This window comes from Trichoderma ghanense (genome assembly GCF_004382785.1).
Source record: "Trichoderma ghanense strain CCMA-1212 chromosome Unknown scaffold_9, whole genome shotgun sequence".
NCBI classification, from domain to species: Eukaryota; Fungi; Ascomycota; class Sordariomycetes; order Hypocreales; family Hypocreaceae; genus Trichoderma; species Trichoderma ghanense.
The window spans coordinates 473,547-498,432 of record NW_027395672.1 but is presented as its reverse complement, the minus strand read 5'-3'; the positions used below and the strand labels follow the sequence as shown (position 1 = coordinate 498,432).

Below are 24,886 nucleotides of genomic sequence, written 5' to 3'. Positions count from 1 at the left end.
TTTGATGTCGAACGGCTCCAGTGGAGCGCCGGCCGATGCACGTGGATCGCCTGTTTGGCGCTTCGGTGAAGGCTGTCGAGTCGAGGTGCTGGGCCGCTCGGTCGCCAAAGCGGCTTAGCCACGTTGCACCGCCGCTCCAGTCGGCTGGGCTGCCTTTCAGCGCTGTTCAGTGGTTGCTCAGTCTCCAGAGGGACATCAGCGCTGATCCTACAAGAGTTTCCTGCGGGCGCACCGCCACAGCTTGCAGCAACCGAGACAACAAACATCCAATGCCTTCAGCCACAGGTGAAGAACTGCGAGAGACAAAACGACTCCATCGCGCCTCTCGAGACTTTGCGCCACTCGCTCCTCGGTTCGGTGCCCTATGAGGAAATGCTGGCCCTTGCATTGCCCGAGCCGCACAGGATCCCGAGGGAGCTACTGCTCATGTTCAACTTGCGCAAATCAGTTGCCGAAACCGTCGACCGATCCGTCTCTGCCTCGCAAGGGAGATGCTCTTCTGTCTGCCGAGCCTGCAGGCAGCTCATCCGTGCATTTCCATGCTACAAAAGTATTGTATGAGCTCTATAATATGAGAGGTCATGTCGATCTTCAAGGCACGACGAATGATAACGCAAGGCTATACTCGATACAGGTCTCTCGCTCCTCCTAGCCTACCAAGCTATGTAGCCCAATCCCTCGGTGTCCAACTTCTGTCTTACCTCAGCTCCTCCCGAGACGTCATCTGCTCCAATCCGCTCTCTCCATGTGCATTCTGCCTTCTCTTCTCGGTGAACAGCAAGCTCGTCAGGGCCCCGATGTGTAGCAAGTGTCCCCTGCGCAGGCGCACAAAGGTGGCATAAGCGCCACTGGCCGATGCAACAGCCAGAGCCGAGATGAGCGACGGCCACTTGAACTCTTGCGGCCGAGAAAAGGCAATGGTGGACGCATATGCCAGGAGCTCAAAGCCGTTTTGGAAGGCCGCCTCCACGGAAGAAAAGACGCCGCGGTGTTCGGCTTCGACTTCCTGGTGATGCTGTTAGTGACGACAAAGACGGCTGGATACGTGTACAACACATGCGTGGCTATTGCATGGGGATGCTACTTGAGAAACACTGGTAACACGAGTATTCGCACGGACGGCATTGCCTCACTCACCTCCTGAACGATAAGCTGGGCACACAAGTCGAATCCCCGCAGCCCCAGACGACTCAGGACCGTCCCCCCAACCAGCCCGCTTGCTGAAACAACGGAGTCCTTCCCCTCAAACACCCAGAATACACTCACCCCCGCAGCCAGCATCACGACTTGCCAGCTACTCATCCAGAGACCGGCTCTTACTGGCCCGATTCGCCCCATCAACCAAGGTGCCGCCCACGTCGACAAGACCTCGAACACCACGCCAAAGGTCCTCGCAATACCAATCTGCATGGATGAATAGTCCGAAGAGAGGAGATACGTAACCATCTGGCCCCCAAAGTTCAGGACAGTGAGGTATAGGATAGCCCCAGCCATGGACGGGAGAAAGGCCCGGTGCTTGAAATATAGAGAAAAGTCCTGTGCAGAATGCTGACCCATGACAGCCAGTGATTCCCAAGCATTGCGGATCGGAGACCTGGACTCATGAAGCGGCTCTGCTTGAGGTACGGTGCTGCGCTGCGGACGCGTCTTTGGCTCTTGCAGCTCTGGGATCTCGTGGTAGACTCGGGCGATGGCCAGATACTCCATCGGAAGAGACGCAACATTCATTCCGAAGTTGACAGCGATTGCCACTCGTGAGGATTGACCGTCCACCATGGCGATGAAGAGCGGCCCAAACAGCTTGCAGAGCAGGTCAATCCGCCGCATCTGAGCATTCATAGCCCGAAGCGCTGCCGTATCCCTTTGTGACACGACCACAACCTATATGCCAGCTCCATCAGCAAAAATTTCCGGAATGAGCGGCGTACCAGTGCTCGATGGCTAACCCAGTCTTTTTCGACAGACACCATATTCAATATCGAGCACAGCTTCTCGACGCAGGCCAAGACTGTGACAACCGCGAGCAGCCCTGCCTTTACGCCGGGGCTGAGTGGTACATCGGCCGCTAAGACGAAGAAGATGGCGCATGATGCCGCAACGACCAGCCTCTGGAAGACTATGACATGTTAGAAATTGAAATGCATCTATCATAAAGTTTGAGCTCACCGATGGATACACGGACGACTTGAAGCCGGTTGCCGGTATCAATGTACCACCCAACTGCCGGCGCAAAGACGATTGCAGACAGGCCTCGCACGAGAGCGTACACGGACATGGGTAGCAATGTCCCTGGGAAGACAACTGCCATGTAAAGCACCGCTCCGAACTCAAATACTCGGGTGTTCCAAGTGGACAGAAAGTGCGACACATAGAGCCGACGGGCAACTGAAGGCCGGACATGACCCTCATGGTATGTGCCGTCTTGGCCTAGCAGGGCGGTGCGCTCTTCAACGGACGTCATGGTGGAAGCTGTATAGCCTTTTCAAAGGGATCGAGAGTGAGTACCATGCTTGATGGAGTTTTCCGGCCCAGACTACTCAAAGGTATATATATATGGCATCTCTGAATTCTGATGGAGTCTGAATGGCAGATCCATTCTATGGATAATGCTGGACTTTGCCGAGTGCTTGCGGGATGCCCCGTAAATGCGTCGAGCAAGCATGTGAGTTGATTGGCCAGATGGCGGGGCTCATGCAGGGCCAAAGAACCAAAAAAGGCAAGCATAGCTTATGTAATCGGAAAGAAATCATGCATTCTCCGATTAATCATTCGCTTTTGCCCCTGACCCTGACATCTCCAACCTCACATAGGTCAAATCATCATCCCCGGTCGCTGTGGTGGTCTGATTGTTACGCTCTTGTTGGTGGTCATTATGCCTCCAATAAGAGCGTGCGACACGTGCTTCAGGCAAAAGGTAAGTTCTCCGTCACGTACTCTAAGAGTCTTCCTTACCCATTCTGACTGACTACCTACTTTACTTAGATCCAGTGCCTTCGAGCTGGTCCTCGCCTACCCTGCAACTGGTGCAGCCACCACAATCTCACTTGCACAGTTACAAGGGAAACCACAACAAGGTCCAAGAAAAGGTACCGAAAAGTCCCCAAGTATAAATGCCGTTTGTCTTTGTTGACGCTTGAAGCAGGAATAATAGAGAGAGCAAGCTGCTGGATCGAATCAGAGAGCTTGAGCAGGCTCTCGGCGAGAGGCATATACTGCAGAATCCGGGTGATACTCAAATCCCGCGGCATCTTGAACTGACGGCATGCGCGGTGCACGACAAGGCTTTTCGTGGGAAAACAAAAGAGCCATCGTGTGAAGATCATGGTGTTCATCCGCATATTCGCCTCGCAAACCACCTCTTTGGACGGAACTGGTATCACAGAGGGTTTCCCATCGTTTCCGAGACTGGCATACAATGGATTGCCACCATGACTTGTTCGGATACCGCAGCACTAGGTTCTTATTGTTTGTCAAAAGAAAGCCCATACGTGCTGTGTGGCTCTCAACCAACGTCTGAGCACCTTACATCGGTCTTAACCCTTCCTGATAGAAGCTTTGTGCAGAGATGGTTGGCGTCTCTCTCGGGCTCTTTCTTTCAAACTCTGCTTCCAGCTCTCGACAAAGAGCTATTCGAAGAGACCATAGACATTGTATACAGGTACAACGATCCGCTGGACCACCCAGAGTTTTTCTCAGCCAGAGCATGTCTCTGGGCGACCTTTGCCATCGTGGCTCTTTTCAGACGATCTGACTACTTCTGTATGTCAGTAAAGCGTGAGGCATGCGCAAAGAGGGCGCAATACTTCCTAGAATTTCACACCGACAATGACAACTCGACGACCGATATACACCTTATTCAGGCGTACTTTCTCTTGGTAAGCTGAGCTCGCCTACCCGCTTGTACCTTTGATACAGTGAGTTTGAGGATTAACCAACTGCGACGGCAGTACAAATACCGAATGGCTGTTGGCCAATATGAAACTGCCTCGGCTATGATGTCGGGCGCCCTCGGGGGAGTTGAAAAACTAAAAGGCCATCTGCATCGCCCATGGAATGATGAAAGCACTGCTGAGCCGCCACCCCTCGAGCGCCGTCAAAACCATTTGCGAAAGCTTTTTTGGCTGTGCTATACGCACCGCAACGACCTCACCTTCCCTTCTGGGCTGTCACGTACTAGATTCGCCAGCAAGAACTGTGACCTGAGCGACCCCGAGAAATATCTAAATCATGAGGTTTTCCTACAGATTCCTGGCGATACCGTTGATGTTGAGGCCATGGGACCCATTGTTTGGGACAGAGTCCTTTCTTTCCTGCCAGGTGATCCGCACCTGGGGCTATTGAAAGAGAAGATCTACGGGCTACTTTACTCATCTTCTGCGCTGGAAGTCCTCGACAGCGAGCTTCTCGTTCGCATTCGCCAGCTAGATGACGAACTCGAGAGCTGGCGATTGGCTGTCCCCCCAGCGCTTCGCCCCAAGTTGTCGATGACTCCAGTACACGGTGTGCTCTGGAACCACACGTTTTCAAGCTACCTGAGATCAGTCCAGTTACAGTTGGAATACCACTACCTTCTCACCATCATCCATACGCCAGTCAGGAGATTCGGAGCTACTCAGGGCGTGAAGACCACACTTCCCGAAGAGCTCCACAGCGCCATGCATTCGAGCATCGACTTGTCCTTGGAAGCCAGCCGCTCAACTCTGCGTCTGTTGAAAGAGCCCATAGCAATGGTCAGGCAAGACACTTTCTGGTGAGTCAACAAATGGGGAAAAAACCTATGTGGACCCCGAGCTGGTGTCTGACTCGAGTGTTCGATGTGTAGGCATACTACTATATATCCGATTGTCGCGGCAATGTCACTATTCCTCAATATTCTGATCCACCCTTATGTCGGCAGCGCAGCCGCCGATATGGCCTTGATTGAATCGGCATCAGAGGTTGCCGGCAAGTTACGGAAGCGATGCGTTACTGAATACGAAAACAGGCATATCGAGCAGACGAGCGAGTTTCTAAGGGAGCTGGCCGTACACGCAAACGGAGCTATAGTAAGAGGCTGAACACTGGTGCTGGACAAGACACCACCCAGAAAACATCACGGCTTTCTGCTGTCACCGCTTTATTCGTCTACTATTGCTATATGCTAACAGTACCTAATGTGGATATTATTCTCCCTGAGTTGTCATTTTGGCTTGGAGACGCTGGACAGTTAGTCGAGGTGCTGGCTAGCCACTCTTATCAGAAGGGGATTCTCACGCTTCTCTCCGATGTCGCACTGCATGTTTGATCGCATCAAGAAGAGAAACTACGGTATGATGACTACTTGAAAAGGGTGTCTCACACACCGACGAGACAATGAGCCTCGCCAATGCGCGGAATCCGACTGGCATCTCCTACTACAGAGCGCGTATTGCCCACTATATCGCTGTCCGGGAGGTTCACCCGGCTTGCAAACTTCAGCTCCGTATGGACCTAGCATTGAGCGCCGTCCAATGGTTATGGTTCTTTCGACGCAGGGTTTAATGATGCGAGTCGAGCTTACCCTTTGACGACAGGATGTATCTCTTTAGAAATGTTGAGGTCGATCCGGATGCCGCGGGCTGCGGCTGTCGGCGGCTTTCCTTGCCTGAAGAATGGAGTCTGCATGCTAATCCGAATGCCCGACATGGATAGACATGTAATCTGTTTACGTGGTCATCCAATTCGAACTCTACAATTGGTGAATCATGAAATCGAATCCAGGCACCTCCGAGCCTTATTTTATATCTCTCAGTTCCCTCCACAAGACCATTTCGAAAGGGGAATGACTCCTCTTCGTCATTGTTAGGTACGCTACCTTGTTAGTCTAACTAGCAGAAGGAGTAGCATACCTACCTAGTACCTAGTGAGCAAGCCTCAAGTGAACGAAACGACCAGTTTATTTAGCTAGCAACTGACAAACATCAAATGTGACCTCAGGGAAGGATTCCTTGCCATTTGGCTAATAAAGCAAAGCGGCCAGCAACCGGTCGATCTGGCGTCTTTCGTGCGGGGCTCTTGACTGACAGGGATCAATGATCGCAGAAATGGCCTCTGTCATCCCGGAACATTTCTGACTTATATGGCTGTTGTCCATAGACTTTTGAAGCCTTCGTTTGTTGATTCTGATTTTGGGATTTCTCTATTGATGCAACTTCGTCAATCCGGACGATATCTGCCATGTTGCAGAGCATACAAGAGCAGATCCTAGGCCTAGCATGGTCGCTGGCCATCATCACAACATGCCTCATCGTCGGCCTGGGAATCCTCGAGCGAGTGGTTGTCAACCACCGCCTGAGCAAGGTCAACGGCGCCCGAGCCTCCATCCTCGGCGGCAATCCCATTACTTGTACGAAGCCTGAAACCCATCAAAAGATCCATCATCATCCAAGATACTTAACCCAGCCCAGCATTCTACGCATTCTTCAAAGCCGGCTACATGCACGCCAACAACCGCCTCCAAGAAAACTTCACAAACATGTTCGCGCACGCCTCCCCCTCATGCCCGCACGCCGTCGAAATCACAATCTTCGGCCACCGCTCCATCATGACCATTGACCCCGAACACGTCAAAGCCCTGCTCACCACCAACTTTGCGCATTTCGGAAAGGGGCCCCGGTTCCATCGCACGTGGGAGCCGTTCCTCGGCGACAGCATCTTTACAACGGATGGCCGGCTGTGGCAGCAGAGCAGGAACCTGATCCGGCCCATGTTTGTGACGCAGAGGGTCCGGGATCTGGATATCCTTGAGCGATGGACGGATGTGCTGATTGAAAAGTTGCCGGCGAGTGGGCAGACGGTGGATGTTTGTGGTTTGTTTTATAGGATGACGCTGGATGCTATTACGGATTATTTGCTGGGGCAGAGTGTTGAGAGCTTGGATAAGTGAGTTACAATGCCCCTTTTGATTCCCTGAAGAGGTGGTCTTGTCATGCTACGGTTGGCTGACGTGTTGAAGCCCGAATGGAGAGTTCACGAGAGCGTTTACACAGGTGCAGCGTACTCAGATGCTGCTTGCAATCCTCGCGTAAGTACTCCCAACGCAATTCTTGTGAGCCATCGACCGTTAGCGAGCATTGACTTTACTTTCGTCAGACCTTTCCAACGCTTCGTCCCTAAAGCAGAGTATCGAAAAGGCATCAAAGTCCTCGAGGCATTCATCCAGCCCTTCATCGAGGCAACATTGGCCCTCACGCCAGAACAGCTGGAAACGATATCCAAGTCGGACCGAGAATTCACGTTCCTGCACCACATGGCCCTCTTCTCGCGCGATCCAAAAGTCATCCGCGACCAGCTCATGGCAGTGCTACTAGCGGGACGAGACACAACGGCGGCGACTCTGTCGTGGACAATGTACGAACTGTCCAATTACCCTGACATCTGGCGCAAGTTGCGAAGCCGCGTCCTGGAGAGGGTTGGGCCTCAGGCAACGCCGACATATGAGGACATCAAGGACTTGACATGTCTTACGCATGCGTTGAACGAGACGCTGAGGCTCTATCCTGCCGTTCCATACAACGTCAGGTCATGCCGTGCGTATCTCCCATCTTTTACGAGAATAAACTCAACCTCTTCAAGCACACAGCTGATCGATTGATGTGAAAACAGTCCAAGACTCAACACTGCCCGGAAAGCCAGGCCAGCCCGACATCGCCGTCCTCAAGGGCGACCACGTCCTCTACAGCACGCTCGTCATGCAGCGCCGCAAAGACTTGTACCCGCCCGTCTCCGACACGTTCGCCGACCCGGCGGTTTACAGCCCCGAGCGGTGGGAGCGCTGGACGCCCAAGCCGTGGCAGTTTATCCCGTTCAACGGCGGGCCGAGGATATGCATTGGGCAGAACTTTGCCATGACGGAGATGGCATTTACATGTGAGCTTCCATAAGATCCTACCCGTCTGAAGGATGTATGTGCGCGTATTGGGATGACTGACTGATTGTTGTTGTAGTGGTGCGGCTTTTGCAGCGGTATGAGAGGATCGAGTATAGGGGGGATTGGGCGGCGCAGTATCTCAAGGCGGACATTGTTGGATGTCCGGGCTTGGGAGTGCCGGTTGCGTTGTATGAGGCGAAGCAGCGGTATTAGGATTCAATGTGGGCGAGGCTGAGCTGGATTCCAAGGTATACGTACGCACAAGCACGAATAGAGGGAGGATACGAGGTTTTTACGCACGGCAGCTGCTTGTGCTTAGGGACATGATACTAATCTGAGCTCACTTGGAGGCTATTCGAATACGGCATCAAGTTCATGTAGATTGTATGATGCTCTGGTGTGTCATGTCTGCATTAGAACATGAGCTTTTACATGTCCCAGACAAGGGCATTGGGGTTGCGAGAATGCATGTGATGCGCGATTGAACGTCTCAACTCCCTCACAGCCCTTGAAACTCGCCTCATGCATGTAGCCACAATGCTTCTACAGTTCCTTTCAATTCACATCCCAACTCTCCCTTGTCTACCGTAAACTGTCTCTCATTCCCTTTCACAGCATCACTTAAGCACTGATCAAAGGAGGTGCGCGATCATCCCCCGGGCTAATGAAACCCCCCTTAAGCCGGTGGGGTCGGATCCCCTATAACGGCTCGCCATGGCCGCTGAGGCCGTCCTGCAGGCTTCGGGTTAGTGGACACCTCACCCGATTCGTCTGTGCTCAGCCCGACTGCTTTGTCGTCATCCGATCCGATATCATACATTCCCTCGACGTTGAACCACTCAAGAACACCATCTCTCGACTCAGCACCTGTATCCTATAAAGCACACCCGCCACCTCATCACTGAACACTTCATTCTGGCCGCCATCACCCATAGAAAACAAGCACCATGAGACAGAGAATCACCTACTTTCGCCCGCAAGACGCCGACTGGGACCCCAACCAGCTCGAGATCTTCGACTCCAGCGTCCAGGGCCCGGCCATCCAGGCTCTCAAGGAGCACAAGATCACGCTGACGCTGCCCGAGCTGCCGTCCGAGCTGGCCGGCCTCCTGCGCGACCTCGAGCAGCTGCACCTGAGATGGGCGGCGCCGGCCAGCTACGACACGCTGGAACCCTTTAGCTCCCGCATCTCTCCCGGTCTTCACGTCTCATATACGCCCGCCAAGGAGGATCAAGACCCGTCCGTTGAGCCCTGAAGCGCTTACTATATACGAGAACTCGTTGTAACTGACAGTCGGATAGGGAAAAGCTGTGCACGGCGCTGCAGGCATTTGGACGGCTAGACTGCTCATCACCAGATGTAAGCTTCACACACGCAGGAGCCCTGCCAGCTCAGCTCCCCTAACCGGATCGCAGGTCTTCATCAACTTTAGCGACGGCCGCCAGCAAGGCTCGCCCGCCCTTTTCTTCTACAACGAGCTAGAGAAACTGGACGGCTTCGCAAAGCGGCTCGGCCCCGTCGTGTGCTCAGGCCCAAGCGCCACCGAGTGCAGGAAACAGCTCCACGAGCTCAAGGATGCCGTCAGCCTAGACATGTCTTACGACTCCACCTCGGAGGCCGTCAAGATCCAGGCCCTCTGGCCGCTACAGAAGCGAGAGATATCCGTGCCTGCGTCGCCCAAAGGCAGGACAGAAGTCGGCATCCTGGGCAGAGACGCGCCGCCGGGCATGGAGCCGCACGAGATCGGCGTCTCGGGTGTGCTGACCGTCATTGGCGAGCAGAACGAGCCGTCTCCGGCTCTGTTTGCGTTTGCAGCGCGGCACAGGGCGGCGTCTGGATCTTTTACGTCTAGATTCCAGCAGCCAACCGGGCTACATCCGACTCTGCAGCTGCGTCTGAGCGGAACCGCAGCTCCGCTTGATGACGACGAGGCCGAGTGTGCCCCGTATGCATACCTTACTTTGCCAAAGGTCATCTTCGCCGACAGGTACCAGTTGGCAGACGAGCTGTTCCTTGCGTCCAAGAACTTGACGGCCGCCAAGTACGTGAGCGAGCCGGTGGATCTCGAGGCTCCCGCATATACCACCAAGCCGTGGGGATCCAACGTGCTTCTGCAACTGGCGCCTCCCAAGGACGAGGCTGCGGCTAAGGAATGGACTGCCGAGGTGCCCCTTCACCTACGCTATCTCAAGCCGACCCCGACAGGCAAGGAAGAGGCCGGAATCCCCTATCCGGTGGTGTTCTGGGCGTGCGATGGCAACCAAGACGCTGCCTACGCCGTCAGTCCATTTGATCGCGCCACCCTGGGTTACGACGGCCTGTTCGAGCCGGGCACGACGTTCTGGCATGTGAGCCCCAAGCCGGAGGCTGACGGCCGTCTTATCAACAACATCAGCGTGCCTGTGGTGACGGAGGGAGCATCTCAATGGGTGGGAATTGGTACGGCGGTGGCCGTTGTGCTGGGCTTTGCCTGGGTCTTGTTGACGCTGGCGGGAGGATATGCAAAGTCTGGACATGGAACTGTGGTGGCCAAGAAGGAGGGTGAGGGCAAGAAGGAGAAATGAGAGTGGTGATGGATGAACGATGGCATGGAGATGATATCGTGTATATGCGGATTTCATAGCGTGTGGCTGGATATTGGATGACGAGGAGTAGCTGTGAAGGTTATGGGCTGGAATTTGGATGAGTTGGTATACAATAGAGGACTGGCTGCTTTTTCTTTTCAACTACGTAGGCCAAAGTATGGTTCAATGATGAACGTCTGATCTCTGTATGTCTGCTTGATGCTGTCATCGACGATGCCCAGCCACGTGACGCCCTGTCGCCTGTTACCTCCGGCCGGCAATCGGGGTTAACAGAAGCCCGGCCCCGGTCTGTTCATGTCAAGAAGCAACTGCAAACACGCGACCAAGTTCATGCAACGAAGTCGCCGCCATCTGCAGGAGCAGCAGGAATACAAGTTGAAACACGGTCTCCTCTTGATGCTGTCCGAAATTGAGTGTTGAGAGGAGAAAAGAAAGAAATGAGCCGAGACATGTGACCTTGGGAAACACTGCATTGCGAAACACAGCCCGCTACTTCACAGCGCCCTTGGCCCTCTCACGAACCGGGCTCGAGAGCTTCGACTCACGAGCGTCGGCACTGGAAATATTGCCAGGAGAATTCGAATTCGAGGATCTAGTGGGAATAAGTGCGACTTACATACTCTCGGCTCGATGGCGCCGACGCCGCCGTCAGCGGAATCGCCGAGTCACGATGAGAGGACGAGGCGGAATGTGGCGTGTGTCAACTGTCGCAACTCAAAGGTGAGCGACAGCCATGAATCCCACTCCTTGTTTATGGATTCATTTTGAAGAAAATCTTTTTTCAGCGATGAGAAGCGGCGCTTGTTGATTTGTGACGCTGATGGAAGAAATGAACAGGTCCGGTGCAGGGCGAGCCAGATCCCCGGGCAGCCGTGCCAGAGATGCGCCAAGCTCGACATTTCATGCGTCGTCGACAAGACTCATAAAAGAATCACAAAACGAAGGTCAATCTCAAACCTGAGCCTTGCCCCCATCATCTCTCGTGAGAGAACTGATGCATCTCATCGTCCTCAACCCAACATAATGATCATCATGGCTGACCGGACACATTCTCACAGCAAACTGTAGCAGCTGGAACAAGAACTGAGAAGCATCCAAAAGGTCGTCAACACCAAAAACGCCGCCGGTGGCGAGTCCGCCTGGTCGCCGCCCAGCCCCCTGACGGCCTTGTCCGCCGCGGCATCGACATCAGACCAGGCAACACCTTCCGCCAGCGCAAAGCCAGCGCGCCCTCCCCTGTCCATCCAGCTCCAAGGCCCGCCGCCGCGCCCGCCCGAGAAGAGACAGACCAAGACCGGACCTACAGAGGCTCGCGTCCTCGACTCCGTCATCATTCCCGGCCAAGATGTCGACTACTACTTCAGCAAGTACGCTCAGAACCCATCCCACCCATATACTTCACGATGTATAACTGACAAACGGCCCCAGATACCTCCAGCACTTCCACCCCTTCCTCCCCATCCTCCGCAGAAAAGACCCCGACGAATGCTACCAGGCCCAGCCCGTGCTCTTCTGGGCCGTCCTCTACGTCGCCGCCCGCCGCTACGCAAGGGACGGCCACATCTTCGGCGCCCTCGTCAGCCACATGACCAAGAGCCTGTGGACCATGATCTCCGGCGCCGTCCTGGGCGTCGACGAGATCCACGCCATCCTGCTCGTCTGCGCGTGGCCGTACCCGACCATCCGCTTCGTCACGGACCCGTCGTCCATGCTCGCCGCCATTGCCATGAACGCGTGCGTCTCGCTCGGCTTGCACACGGGGCGAGGCTCGCACCCGCAGTTTTGCGTGGGGAGCAGGTATGGTCTTACGTCTACTGACGAGGAGGCTTCATCCACATGGATTGCCTGCTGCTTGATAGTCCAAAGGTTCCACACCCCTTTCCCATTCTATGATATACATACATATACATATATATGTATACATATATGTGCCCAAGAAAGCATAACTGACTCTGTTGATGTGCACAGAACATCCGCCGCCGCAGGCCACCCGCCCCCCTTCATCCAGCACAGCGACACCCGCTGCAAAGCCGCCCTCGAATCAAACTACTGGGCCGACCTCGTCGCCACGTACGAGATACAGCGCTTCCTCAACCGCTTCCACATGGCCATGCACGCGCAGACGTCCACCGTGGGCAGCGTCCCGGACAGCGCCGTGGCGGCGTGGGAGACGGAGTTTGAGATGCTCAAGCCGGCCATTATTCGCTTCGAAACCGGTAAGACACCCCTCGACATCGTCATCATCATCATCATCATGGCTATGACAAAGCACTGAGGAATCTGTCAAAACTCACTGCGATCCCAGAAATGACCCGCATCCTCACCCTCGCCGCCCAGCTCGAAATGCAGCTCTTCTACTTCATGTCCCCCTCCTCCATCACCCCCTCCAACAACAACCTCACCACCAACACCAACACCACCACCACCACAACCAACGCTCCTCAGCAACCATCCTCCACCTCGACACCGCACTCGCCATCTCCACCCCCAGCACAAACCCCATCATCAAACCCCTCCCTCCACATAAACACCCTCAAAACCTTCTCCACAGCCCGCTCCCTCATCCTCACAGCCCTCGACCTCGACGCCCGAAGCAAATTCATCGCCCACTGCCCCGGCCTCCTATGCCGCGCCCTCACCGACGCCGCCAACACAATCGTATACCTCCTCCACTCCCACTGGGGACCCCCCGTATCCTCCTCCTCCTCCCTCCTCAATCCCAACAACGACACCACCAGCACCAGCTACACCACCGTCAATAACAGCAGCAACAACAGCAGCAGCAGCACCACCACCACCACCACATTCACCCCCGAACAAGCCACCACCCTCGCCCAGCAATCCTACACAGCCATCCTCCGCTGCTCCGTCAAAGAATCAGACATCTGGTACCGCGCCTCCTTCATCCTCGAAACATTCTGGTCCTTCCGCCGCTACGTGCCCCGCTTCGATTCCGTGCCCCCGTCCTGGGTCAGCCGCGGCGGCGCAGGCATCACCTACGCCTGTCTCGAGAGGTTCAAGAACGGCTTGCTTACCGCGCAGAAGAGCACGGATGGCGTGGATAAGTGTCTTGAGATTATTCGTCAGTCCCCCCCCCCCCGCCTCACCCTTGCACATATTTATCCATCTTCTACAAAGTCTTCCCACGTCTAAAAGTCTCATCTTGGCTGACCGTCAAAACGCAGAGTTCCGTACAGATCAGGCTTCGGGATCGAATACCGTTGCGCAGCATCAGCCCATGACCAACAATGTGCCGGCTAGCGATCCCTTCCAAGACGTTGATTGGTCCATGTTCATGGACGACTTTGGCTGGACGGGCGAGGATGGCGTCTTAATGAGCCTCATCTAACGAACAATGGTTTTTTTTTTTTCATCTTCTATTTACTCCGTTAAACATTTACATCACGTTGGAAAGGGGAGCTTTGCGTTGGAATAAAAATCCATCTCATTTCTGACTTAAAAGTATTCCATTATGAAAACCACTCAAACAAACCATGCCTGCCGAATCCTATAACTCCGTATGCCTTGTAGAATAAAACCTAAAACGTTCTCAATTTTCATCAATCTTCTCATTCATCAATCTTGTCAATCAATCACTTAATCATAAATGTCCTCATCCATGTCCTCTCCAATCACATCCTCAACATCCTCCTCGTCAAACATATCTTCGTCATCATCTTCCGTTCCGCTGTCGGGGTGGTTCGACAGCACAACAATCTTGTTGTCATGAAGCTCCACGCGCGCCGTCTCGCCGTCGCGGATGGCGTTGCGGAGGATGAGAATGGCGAGCTTGTTGAGCACCTCCTTCTCAATCAACCGAGCCAGTGGCCGAGCGCCATATGCAGGAGAGTACCCGGCGTTGCCCAGGTACTCCTTGGCCTCTTCTGAGACCTCAATTTTGACCTTGCGGCCGTTGTCCTCCAAGCGCTTCTGGATCTCGTTGATGCGCAGATCGACAATCTTGCGAATCTCCTTGCGCGTAAGTCTGTTGAAGATGACGACCGAGTTGATACGGTTCAGGAACTCGGGCAAAAAGTAGTTGCGGAGAGCGCCCATCACCAGCTCCTTGGTGTTGGCATCCACCTTGCCCTCCTTCACGCCAGGGCGGACGAGGTACTCGGCTCCCAGGTTGGACGTCATGACGACGATGCAGTTCTTGCAGTCAATGACTCTGCCCTGTCCATCCGTGATGCGGCCATCGTCCATGAGCTGGAGAAGCACCGTCAAGATCTCCTTGGCTGCCTTTTCCACTTCGTCAAACAGCAGGATGGAGAATGGCTTTCGTCGGAGTGCTTCCGTCAGCTGGCCACCAGCGTCGTGGCCGACATATCCTGGCGGAGCGCCAATCATGCGGCTCAGCGAGTGTCGCTCCTGGTATTCAGACATGTCGAAGCGGATCATGGCCTTGGGATCGTCAAACAGGAACTCGGCCAGGGCCTTGGTGAGGAGCGTCTTGCCGGTACCCGATGGACCACAGAAGAGGAAGCTGGGCGGCTGATTGGGGTTGCTGAGTCCCGAGCGCTGCAGTCGGATGGCGTTGGCGACAGACTGGACAGCCTCCTTCTGGCCAACGACAACCTTGCTCAGGACCTTTTCCATGTGGATGAGCTTCTCCTTCTCCGACGTTTTGAGTCGGGTGACGGGGATGCCGGTCCACTTGGCAACGATCTCGCAGATGTTATCAGCCGTCACGATGTCCGTGACCATGACATTGTTCTCCCCGCTGGCGTTGAGGGCGACATCTGCAGCGTTCTTCTTCTCCTCCAACTTCTTGATCAGCGCCTCTTGCTCTTGGATGGCGCCGTACTTGAGATCGGCGGCCCGCTGGTGGTTGCCGGCATTGATGGCATCCTCGAGGCGCCTCTTCAAGTCGTCCAGCTTGTCCTTGGCTTGGTGGATCTCGTCGTTCCGCTTGATGTCGTTCTGGTACTTCTCGCGGAGCGGCTGCAGCTCCTCCTCCACGTTCTGCGCGTCTTTCTTGGCCTGCGCCAGACGGATCTGGGATGCCTCGTCATGCTCCTTCTCCAGAGCCGCAATCTCAATCTTGAGCTGTCTCAACTTGCGCTCCAGATGATCGATGACCTCAGGCTGAGACTCTCTGGCAACTCGGACTGCCGCGGCGGCTTCGTCGATGAGGTCGATGGCCGAGTCGGGCAGTCGTCGGGCCGTAAGGTATCGCGCCGCAAGGTTGGCAGCAGCCACGAGGGCGCTGTCGAGAATGCTGACCTTGTGGTGGCTGTCGTACTTGGGCTTCAGGCCACGCAGGATGGAGATGGTCTCGGAGATGGATGGCTCCTTGACGATAACCTGCTGGAATCGGCGCTCAAAGGCAGCATCCTTCTCAATGTACTTGCGGTACTCTGCCAGCGTGGTTGCGCCGATGCAGTGCAGCTGACCACGGGCAAGCATGGGCTTGAGCAGATTGGCAGCGTCCATGCCGCCTTCGCCGGATGACCCGGCTCCCATGAGAAGATGGATCTCGTCCACGAAGAGGACGATCATCTCCTTGGACTCGGTAATTTCCTTGAGAACACCCTTCATTCTCTCCTCAAACTCACCACGGAACTTGCTGCCAGCAACAAGAGCGCCGACGTCGAGCGAGAGAAGCTTGCACGCCTTGAGATTGTCAGGCACGTCTCGGTTGACAATACGCTGTGCCAGGCCCTCGACGACGGTTGTCTTTCCGACACCGGGCTCACCAATCAGGACCGGGTTGTTCTTTGTTCTGCGGGACAGGATCCGAACGACCCGTCGAATTTCTTCTTCTCTGCCAATCACAGGGTCTATCTTCTTCTCTCTCGCCAGGGCGGTCATGTCAATGGTGAATTTGGCCAAGTTCTCGTTCTCTGATTCCGTGTCTGCGTTCTTGCTGTCGACCCGCTTGGTGCCGCGAATGGCCTGGATAGCCTCCTGGAGCAGCTTGGGCTTGGGAATGTTACCCTCTTTCAAGATGGCTTGCATTCCGGGATCCTCCGCCAGAGCCGTGATCAGATGGTCGATTGCGATGTAGGTATCCTTCTGGACCCTTTGCAATTCCTGAGCCTTCCGCAGGACGGCGTGGAATGAGGGTGACAAGGAGACCTGCTCAGGCGGAGGGTCCTGGCTCGGCAGCCGCACCAGGTTCTTCTTCAGGGCTCTGTCGACAAGCTGAGGATCTCCGTGTGCTCGTTCGATGGCTTGTCGAAATAGTGTGACGGTGGTCTGCTGGGGGCCATTCTGCTGGTCCTTGGACTGGTCGATGGGGGGCTCGAGGAGAGCTACAGCTAGGTGGACTGGTAGAAGCTGTGAGTGGCCGTACTGCTCAGCCATGGACATTGCGTCCTCGACGGCCTTTTGAGCACGGTCTGTGAAGTCCATTCGCGAAGTCATGGTGAAGGTTGTGTGTGATGAACGTGTCGGTAGGTTCGGTGAGGTAGGGGGGAGTAGGTTAGGCTGCTATTATACAGCGGGATATTGATCACAACCAGTGTGTCAAAGATGTGTTGTTCGTTGTGTGGCAAACAAGCCAGCAACGTTGTTGCAAAGCTAGTTCTTTTGAATATGCGCCTGTTATTTCTCTGTGATGATCTGAATGAGGAGAAAAGAGCGAGAAGCAAGGGAACGGAATCGCAGGAAATCTCAGCATTTATGACCTCTGGGGTGGAGTGACATACCGGCATGTGGGCAGACAAGAGAGTCAGCTCGAGGCTTCCAGCATGAAGCTGCAGTAGCTGGAGCTCCCCAGAAGTCACTGGAAGCTGGCAGACTCACTCTGATGTCACTAGGCTGCGGCAAACGGCGCGAAGTGGGGAGCGGGGGATCTGATTGGGCGATGCGATCTTATCGCACGCGCGCGGGGCTGACAGCTAAGAGGATGGTTCTTGCAGTTTCTGCGTCCAAGTGCGTCCCATGGCGCCGGTACTTTGCAGTTGTACCTCCTGTGCGAGTTGAGTCATTCTTGCCAAATTGCCTTACCTAAGCGAGCCACGTTATGTAAGCAGCTGAGTAGGCACTTGTGCAAGTGAGACAAGCTCAACTGGCACCCATATCACGTGACCCCGCGCAAGGCAGTTCTTCCGGCAGGCAGTCTGGCGATTTTCTTTGCCGGACGAATCGTGAAGAGCAGCGCAACTCGATTCGGCAGCCATGAATCCCGCCTCAAGACCCTGGCACGGCCAATTGCTGGGCCTGTTGCGATTTGGAGCGCGGTTTGCGCATTCCGCCCGTTCGCGGGGGACCAGCCAGGCATCTCAGAGCGCCGCGGGCCACGGCGAAGACATCTGGGTGTTTGCCCACAGACGGTCAGAGCAGGTCATCTACAGCTTCTCCAAGCAATTGGATGTTCGTTGCCCTTTCTCCATGATTGACTTCTCATCTGCGGTATCTTACTTGTCATCCTAGGGATTCCATGACCTGAAACAGCTGCCGTTCAACGGCAAAAAGACCAAGCCCGCAAAGCTTCGCAAGGACTACTGGTCACCGCTCGCCCACATCCGATTCCAGCCCGGCCAAGGATCCATCGGCCGCTCCGTATTCCAGAAGCTGCGCGAGCTGAAGCACCTCCACGAGGTCGCATGGGGCGACGAGATGCGACACAAGCGGCCGGAGGAATACACCAGCCAGGACAAGAAGAAGATTGCCGAGGAGAAGGAGAAGGGCTTCGACTACCAGCCCATCCGGAGCAAGAAGGAGCGCGGTCTCGCGCTCAATGCGCAGAAAAAGAATGCCATTGCCGATATTGCGTATGTCCTGGCGGGCGGAGGCCGGGGCAACAAGCTCGTGACTGCGGAGACGGAAGCGGGCGACAAGGAGTTGGTGGACGTCACTGTGAACTGGGCCAATGACCAGGACAAGAAGTACGCTGAATCGTGGTCAAAGAATGTTACGCACTCTCTGCTTGAAGTGCCGGCGTATACCTCAGGAGAGCTACAAAAGGAGGTTGAGGTTTCGAAGGCGGAGGCTACGGAGGAGACGGCGTGAAGAACTTTGATCGGATCAGGCGATGGCGGGGAAACCTCATTACGGATATGAGGGCTTCAAAGGAATATGGGAGGGTGTACTAGTAACACGGCATGATGGGGGTGTTTGGACATACGTCTTGTTTCCAAAAGCGACGTTGTTTTCTCAGATAAAAAGATTCGGTGGGCATTTGTATAAGCCACAGCCGATATACTGTATCATAGACCTAAAAAAGAAACAAAAGAGATTCCCAGAAATGCAACTGTAGAATTGCCTTTATCCGACCCAGCCATAAGTTCATCAAACCGTAATGCAGAACTGCTTCAAGTATTCGTAATGAGGAATATTCTCATCCACCGTCTTCCGGATAACCTTTTGCGCCTCGGGCCCATACTTTTCCGCCCACTCCCTATCTTCTGACTCTACCGTCGAAGTTTTCTAGAAGCAAAAACCCATCAGCAAATCACGTACAAAACAAGATAGCAAAAGGGGATCCTGGACATACCTGAGCGTGGGACCTCGCCCGGAAACAAGTCGTCTTGAGCGCATCGTCGTGAAAGCCATTCCACTTGGCAAACATCTCCTGCGCATACTCCCGATCCTCCTCCGTCCACTCCAACATCTCGGGCCGGAAATCAATCCCAATCCTCTTGCAATACTCGCGAATCACCGGCTCTGGCTTATCCAGCAAGTCATCCGCGTCCACCGCCGTGATGTTGTCCCGATCCACGACGCCCCGCTCCACCAGAAAATCCAGCAGCCGCACGAGCTCCGCGTAGCCCGCCTCGTTGGGCATGAAGTGGTCGAAGCCGGTGACCTCGCTCAGGGGCGGGATCGTGCAGCGGTAGTAGGAAGGGATGGCGCGCTTGGGGTGGCGGATGAGGAAGGTGAAGTGGAAGCGCTCCAGGACGTCGAGGGGCAGGACGGTGGGATTGCCGGGCTCTTGGCCGCCGCCTATGGACGGGGCGATGGAAGCTGGTTTGTTGTCCGGGGGCATGAGGTAGTAGGCCATGTCTTTGATGAAGAGACGTTTGCCCTGGTGCGTGTGTAAGCATCGTGCTGTATCACTCATCTTCTTCTCTGCAACGCAAGGGATTGCAAACCTCTTTCTGTGCCTCTTCAAGACTGTCGAGGACATCTTTATAAGTGGTGTTGCAGTACTGCGTGCTCTTGCGATAATCATGGTCGTCCCTGAAGCGGTCGCTCAGGAACTCGGGGCCAAAGTAAAAGGCATCGCCAAACGGCTCATGCACACACTCCAGGATATCACGACGAGCCATGAACACCTATTTATGGATCTCGTCAGTCAAATTGCCCAACAGAACTCTTTGAAAAAAAAAAAAAATAAGACATGGCGTATTACCCTTTCAAAGGCCGTCGAACACGCTCTAGGATGCGTCGCAACGAAAATCGGCGGTCGAGGAGCCATGATGAATCTTTAATCAACACTATGATATAAAACGAGAGAGATCTGGGTATAATAGAGGTATGACGAGCAACGGGATTCAAAATCTCACAAGGGGGAGAAGAGGCGAGATAGATAAATAAACCCTCCCACATGTCGGATCATCGCTCGAGGGGGGCCAGGCCAAGTACCTGAATCCCTTTCCCAAGCCCGGTTCAATGTTGGCATCTTTGAACCAAGATCGTCTACAAGGGACACACACACCCCCGACGACCCGAGACCTTGCCGCTCGTTTTATTTACCTTTTTTTTTTTTTTTTTTTTTTAAATTCAGGATAAAGTTCCTCCGCAAGCAGAATCACCACTCACGAGTCCCCATCTAAGCCTCGCCCTCCCATCGAAGCCCATCTCAGTATAGGCCGGTTCCACTCCCGTGCCGTTCGGAGGAGCCCTACAAAGGGCCCGTCACCTTTCGAACCCCCCTCCAAGAATCAAAAGAGCGTCTTTTCGGGACAATCTTTGGAAATGGTCTTGCTTCCGCGTACGTCATGGTGCCTTCACACAAAGAGCAGGGCCAACAAGATCAAGAACAAGGGCAAGAGGGACAAGGGACCGACTCGCAGCTGAGCGAAATGGCTTGCCGGAGTGGGCTCTTGTGGCGCTAAATGGGCCACCCCGGCTTCGTTTCTGCTGCAAGTCATTCCAAGCGAGCCTTGTCCCTTTAACAGAAAAGAGGGGGAGGAGAAGCAAAAACGAAAGGAGAATCTCGTTGAATTCAAGCTAATCCGTCTTGCAGAGGGCACTGTATGTAAGGGGGGACGTGGTTGCGCTGGCAAACGTGATAGGTCGCATATTGTCCTCGTCTTGTCTCTGGGAAAAGGCTGTCATGCGCCTCCAGTTTGGATCAGAAAAGGCACGCATCCCATCGACCTCTTTTTGCCGCAACTCTCCGCTCCCAAAGGCGGGCAGTTGACATCTTGGCTGGGGTTTGCCCGTCTGTTAGCTGCCGAGCGGGACGAAAAGAGCTGAGATCTTCATCGAATCCCTACGAATATCCAAGGTTTGGCGTTGTATTTGTGTCTGTTTGTATGTATGGCTGCCCCACGCCGACAGTCCGAGATGCCTGGCTGTAGCCGCAGCCTCTTATTGGTCGTCGGGGAGTCAAGCTAGAGGAGTGTTACACGTCATGAAGGCGGGCTTCTGTCTCCTCCAGTCGGGTGGTTTGAGCCGAGAAAGGAGAGGGGATCTGGTGCTGCTTGATCGTGTAGCTTGGTATCCTCTGAGGTCAGCGATCTCGCATGCCAGGCACGACAATGAGTTGTTGCACAGCCAGATCTCTAGTCTTCTATTCAAACCTCCTGGCGTGTCAATCTTATGTCAGTTAGCAACCTGTCGGCTCAAGTTTCGACCAAGGCGCAGACGGCCAAGCAGCCTTGGCAGCTGAACTCCGAGAGAGAAAGCAGGAGACACGTCAATCTCCTCCCCCTTACTCCGTACAGCATGCTCATGCAGTAGTCGCCTAGCATTGGCTTAATCGGAAAGCACATCTTAGTAAGACGGTCTCTGTGCGTCTCGTTCATTATTCAGGTTTCCATTCTCCAGGCTACTATCCAGAATAGCTACCAATCGCTACCTGTACCTTTCCCAGCTCCCTAGCAGTCTCCAGCTCTGGGCAACTCGGTCAATGTTATCCAACGCCCCCTTCACCCTCCCATCAGGGTCGTCGTACTTGTTGCCCTCGAACTCGATAAAGAAGATGTACTGGAAGGGAGCCAACAGGCTGGGCCTGCTGTTGATGCTCGTGAGGTTCAGATTATAATCTTTAAACCCGCTCAGGACCTCAGCCAGCGCACCAGGCGACGTATGCGGCACCGTAAAGGATATCAGCGTTCGAGTGCCAGTCTTTCCCTCCGAATGCTTTACCAGGTTCCAGTCCTTGGGGACGGTCGTGTTCTTCCCGATGATGAGGAAGCGAGTCGTGTTGTCGTCACGGTCCTCGATGGACCTGGCAAGCATATCCAGCCCATGCATGAGGTTCGCAGCGAGCTCGCTCGATATGGCCGCCCACGTACCAGTCGTATCTTGGCTCACAATCTCGGCCGCCTTGCTAGTCGAGCTGACGTCAAAAATCTCCACGCCCTTGAGATATGTCGAGATGAAGGCGTTGCACTGGCCGAACGCCTGGGGATGAGAGTAAAGCCTTTTGATGTGTCTCAGGCTCGCGAGTGGTTTTGATCTTGGCTTGGACGGGCGTGGATCCGTAAGAGTAGGAGTGCTTGTCCCCGATAGGTCTCCGTGGTCGTCCAGCTCCAGCAGGGGCGAAGGGTTCCTGTGTCCCACCAGGCAGTGGTGGACGTCGACGAAGATTTCGCCGTCCACCGTGATGTCTTTGTACCGGCCATTGCGGTCGGCCAGGTTATCCAGGGTGAAGACGACGGAGCCGTTTGTAGAGTTCTCAATGGGGACCACACCGGCCTTGACCTCTCCGAACTGGACTTGGTCAAAGACGTCTGGCAGCACATGGTTAGCCAGTTGAGCCAGGACAAAAGGGCGTTTGCTGCCAATGGGTTGGCTGCGTACCATCTATCGTTGCCGCAGGCCTCAATTCCCATGACGACTCTGGGAAGACCTGGCGGACTGCCTGGATGACGAACTTTTGTCAGCGTCCGATCCGGGGTGATAGTGGTCGTGACGAGATGATTACCTGATGCGAATATGAGGCGATGGGGCCCAAGAAGCTGACAACGGGCTTCTCCAGCGAGGCCATGATGCAGTCACGATGCAGATAAGCTATGCGGAGGCCAGGGGTTCAATTGAGCTTCTTCTCTTCCGGATAGATGCGGTTTGATGGGTCTTGAGTTGAGCAAGCTTCAGTCGACCTGAGCTCAGCAAATGCCGAAGATCGGATTACGGCTAACGACTCAGAGTGGATCGGGCACCAGCTGCAGATCCTCTCAACGGTATCACGAGAATTCCGTGCTTGCCCGCGTTTGCTAACACGGGATCTTGACCAGTCAGACAAAGTTAAGCAAAATGGCGACGAAGAGGCATTGAGAGGTCAGCTGATTGAGAGCTTGTCTGGAGCTCTCGCTCTGTGGCGCCTGACATAAGGATGATGACTTGCGACAATCTAAGTACCTACCTAGAAAACCCGGCTGCTCTGGATGGAGGTTGAGGTCTAACGGACCTTTGCGATGATTTGTGTGGAGGGATGTTAGTGCGGGACTTGAGATTATCGCGGGGTTCTTGAGAGGCGCCATCTTGGAGCTGGAGCTGGGTTCCGACTGCGATATCGCGACCAGCTTAGAAGAGCTTGAGCAAGCTTATGACGAGGGAAGCTCACAGCATGAAGGTATGAGGTCAGACTCGAAAACTACCGCTATACTTGGTATCTTGTACCAGCAGGATGAACCAAAAGACTGGAGGCAGCATGTTGCAGTCTCGATGGGCGTCCAATTTTTACACGGCTTCTCAAATCAAGCCCCGGGGCTAAGGTAGGCTTCCTTGAGCATGTTCTAAATCTGCTGTTACTCTATCAAAGTTCTACTATTCCTAGCACCTTCATGCGAGGAAATTACTTACCTACCTGGGTATCGAAGGCGCGGTGACATGAATATCAACCCATGTGTGATTCAGCCGTCCATTCACAGCATCTCGCCACTCCAATACCAAAGGTGACGTGATACCCAAAATGACAAGCATCACGAGGGCGCAAACCGAGTGCGTCCGCCGTTTGGGGTTTATTAGGCAAACACGCTCTTGTCTGCTTACAGCGCCTGACGCCGAAATACCGGGCAAATAATACCAGCCCGGGCAGTGAGCCCCGTCCGCTGCCAACAAGCATCCTGGCCTGGCAGCGATTCATTGTCCTCGCGTCGGCCCGGTCAAGAGCCGCTACCTGTCATTGGTGCAGTGTTTCAAGCGCCGGGCTGTCACCATGTGAAACATTGCGCGGACGAATGGCAGCGACGGCATCGCATGCGGCGGTGCTGGCGTGGACTTGACTGGACGGGCAGTCTCGAGAGTGGAAACGTCGGTACGGCTTGCATGATACAGCTTCGAGTTGTTGCGCGACTTGGAGCATCTGATTCGTTGACGGCTTGGGTGCGGAAGAACTGAGCTGAGGGACTTGGTCCTGGCTACAGTCAAGCCTGCCTGACTCTTGCAGATTGATGAAAGACATGGCATGGCTTCTTCAAGTGTGTATGGAGTATGGTAAGGTATGTACTAGTAGTATGCATGTATGCGCATGCATTGCCAGCAAACAAAGCGAACGCAGGCTGCATCCAAGTCCTCCTTGACGCCAGCCGCTCATTTGCTGTCCTGCATCAGAGCCCGAACCCCCAGCGGGCCGGAGCCGGTTCGGCCTGGCGTACGTTCTAGAAGCCTGAGGCCTGCAGGTGAGCGAAGCTGCATCCGTTGGGATATGCCAGCAACCGATCAGCAGCCCCATGCGATGATCAGAGAGGGTTTTGGAGGACAGACGCGAGTCGCCGTCGCCGCTGCGGTGCTGATGTGATGTGCAAGCTGCCAGGTACCGGTACGACTGTTCAGGCTGGCTCTCACATGAAGATATCTCGTCGTCGTGCGTGATGAAATCGGAAATCGCTTGCAGGGGGGGGGCCGGCCAGACCAGTCGTCATCGGCGTCCAAGCTCGCACAAGGAGATTGACTCGCAGCAGTTCTTTGTTAGCAGTTTGCCGCTGCGCTGTATGATGGGCATGACAAGCACTGAATCGTGCCTCTCAGATTCGTACGAGCTTCGTATCGAGTCCCCAGCTTCAAGTGCCGCAGCTGGGCGGTTTACGAGGTTTCGGCGAGGACAAAGCCCCAAAAGCCACCAAAATGCGGTGGGTGCCATGAAACTTCGAAACGCCGCTGGTTTCACGTTTTGCAGACGGCGGGCCAATGGCGGGCGGCGCAGCGGACAGGGGTCGCGGCCCACTTGGAGCCTGAACCCTGGAAAATGGTGGCTCTTGAGGAAGAATCAAAACTTGGTGAAGATGAGGATGATGGTGATGGTTGAAGGGTGATAGATGGTGGTTAGAGTATAGATGGGTGTCTAGGTGC

The 24,886-nt window shown here is 54.6% G+C and overlaps 10 protein-coding genes across 10 annotated transcripts; 5 read left to right on the top strand and 5 right to left on the bottom strand.

Annotated features, from left to right (window-relative positions):
- Positions 1-697: 697 nt before the first annotated feature.
- CCMA1212_007253 (Solute carrier family 40 member 1) lies at positions 698-2,461 on the bottom strand (the record flags this gene model as incomplete). Its single annotated transcript, XM_073704425.1, has 4 exons — positions 698-1,006; positions 1,138-1,881; positions 1,929-2,116; positions 2,167-2,461. 4 exons carry the CDS (start codon positions 2,459-2,461, stop codon positions 698-700), a joined length of 1,536 nt encoding a protein of 511 aa, XP_073557130.1.
- Positions 2,462-3,110: 649 nt separating this feature from the next.
- Positions 3,111-5,057, top strand: CCMA1212_007252 (uncharacterized protein; the record flags this gene model as incomplete). The annotated part of the gene is made up of 4 exons (XM_073704424.1): positions 3,111-3,115; positions 3,143-3,875; positions 3,948-4,750; positions 4,823-5,057. 4 exons carry the CDS (start codon positions 3,111-3,113, stop codon positions 5,055-5,057), a joined length of 1,776 nt encoding a protein of 591 aa, XP_073557129.1.
- A 1,138-nt stretch (positions 5,058-6,195) lies between these two features.
- On the top strand, positions 6,196-8,101 carry CCMA1212_007251 (Cytochrome P450 52A13; the record flags this gene model as incomplete). The annotated part of the gene is made up of 6 exons (XM_073704423.1): positions 6,196-6,364; positions 6,426-6,900; positions 6,974-7,042; positions 7,111-7,547; positions 7,624-7,887; positions 7,965-8,101. The coding sequence occupies 6 exons, from the start codon at positions 6,196-6,198 to the stop codon at positions 8,099-8,101; spliced, it is 1,551 nt and encodes a 516-aa protein (XP_073557128.1).
- Positions 8,102-8,835: 734 nt separating this feature from the next.
- On the top strand, positions 8,836-10,453 carry CCMA1212_007250 (Protein pbn1; the record flags this gene model as incomplete). Its single annotated transcript, XM_073704422.1, has 3 exons — positions 8,836-9,128; positions 9,191-9,248; positions 9,305-10,453. The coding sequence occupies 3 exons, from the start codon at positions 8,836-8,838 to the stop codon at positions 10,451-10,453; spliced, it is 1,500 nt and encodes a 499-aa protein (XP_073557127.1).
- A 651-nt stretch (positions 10,454-11,104) lies between these two features.
- CCMA1212_007249 (uncharacterized protein) lies at positions 11,105-13,823 on the top strand (the record flags this gene model as incomplete). Its single annotated transcript, XM_073704421.1, has 5 exons — positions 11,105-11,194; positions 11,546-11,841; positions 11,903-12,690; positions 12,780-13,556; positions 13,660-13,823. 5 exons carry the CDS (start codon positions 11,105-11,107, stop codon positions 13,821-13,823), a joined length of 2,115 nt encoding a protein of 704 aa, XP_073557030.1.
- A 248-nt stretch (positions 13,824-14,071) lies between these two features.
- CCMA1212_007248 (Heat shock protein hsp98) lies at positions 14,072-16,843 on the bottom strand (the record flags this gene model as incomplete). The annotated part of the gene is made up of 1 exon (XM_073704420.1): positions 14,072-16,843. One exon carries the CDS (start codon positions 16,841-16,843, stop codon positions 14,072-14,074), a length of 2,772 nt encoding a protein of 923 aa, XP_073557034.1.
- A 736-nt stretch (positions 16,844-17,579) lies between these two features.
- On the top strand, positions 17,580-18,433 carry CCMA1212_007247 (uncharacterized protein; the record flags this gene model as incomplete). Its single annotated transcript, XM_073704419.1, has 2 exons — positions 17,580-17,794; positions 17,855-18,433. Exons 1-2 carry the CDS (start codon positions 17,600-17,602, stop codon positions 18,431-18,433), a joined length of 774 nt encoding a protein of 257 aa, XP_073557032.1. The 5' UTR covers positions 17,580-17,599.
- A 279-nt stretch (positions 18,434-18,712) lies between these two features.
- On the bottom strand, positions 18,713-20,366 carry CCMA1212_007246 (uncharacterized protein; the record flags this gene model as incomplete). Its single annotated transcript, XM_073704418.1, has 5 exons — positions 18,713-18,850; positions 18,918-19,448; positions 19,516-19,698; positions 19,776-19,848; positions 20,362-20,366. 5 exons carry the CDS (start codon positions 20,364-20,366, stop codon positions 18,713-18,715), a joined length of 930 nt encoding a protein of 309 aa, XP_073557033.1.
- Positions 20,367-21,445: 1,079 nt separating this feature from the next.
- Positions 21,446-22,583, bottom strand: CCMA1212_007245 (uncharacterized protein; the record flags this gene model as incomplete). The annotated part of the gene is made up of 3 exons (XM_073704417.1): positions 21,446-22,326; positions 22,397-22,457; positions 22,521-22,583. The coding sequence occupies 3 exons, from the start codon at positions 22,581-22,583 to the stop codon at positions 21,446-21,448; spliced, it is 1,005 nt and encodes a 334-aa protein (XP_073557041.1).
- A 1,134-nt stretch (positions 22,584-23,717) lies between these two features.
- Positions 23,718-24,131, bottom strand: CCMA1212_007244 (uncharacterized protein; the record flags this gene model as incomplete). The annotated part of the gene is made up of 2 exons (XM_073704416.1): positions 23,718-23,985; positions 24,016-24,131. The coding sequence occupies 2 exons, from the start codon at positions 24,129-24,131 to the stop codon at positions 23,718-23,720; spliced, it is 384 nt and encodes a 127-aa protein (XP_073557042.1).
- Positions 24,132-24,886: the final 755 nt, after the last annotated feature.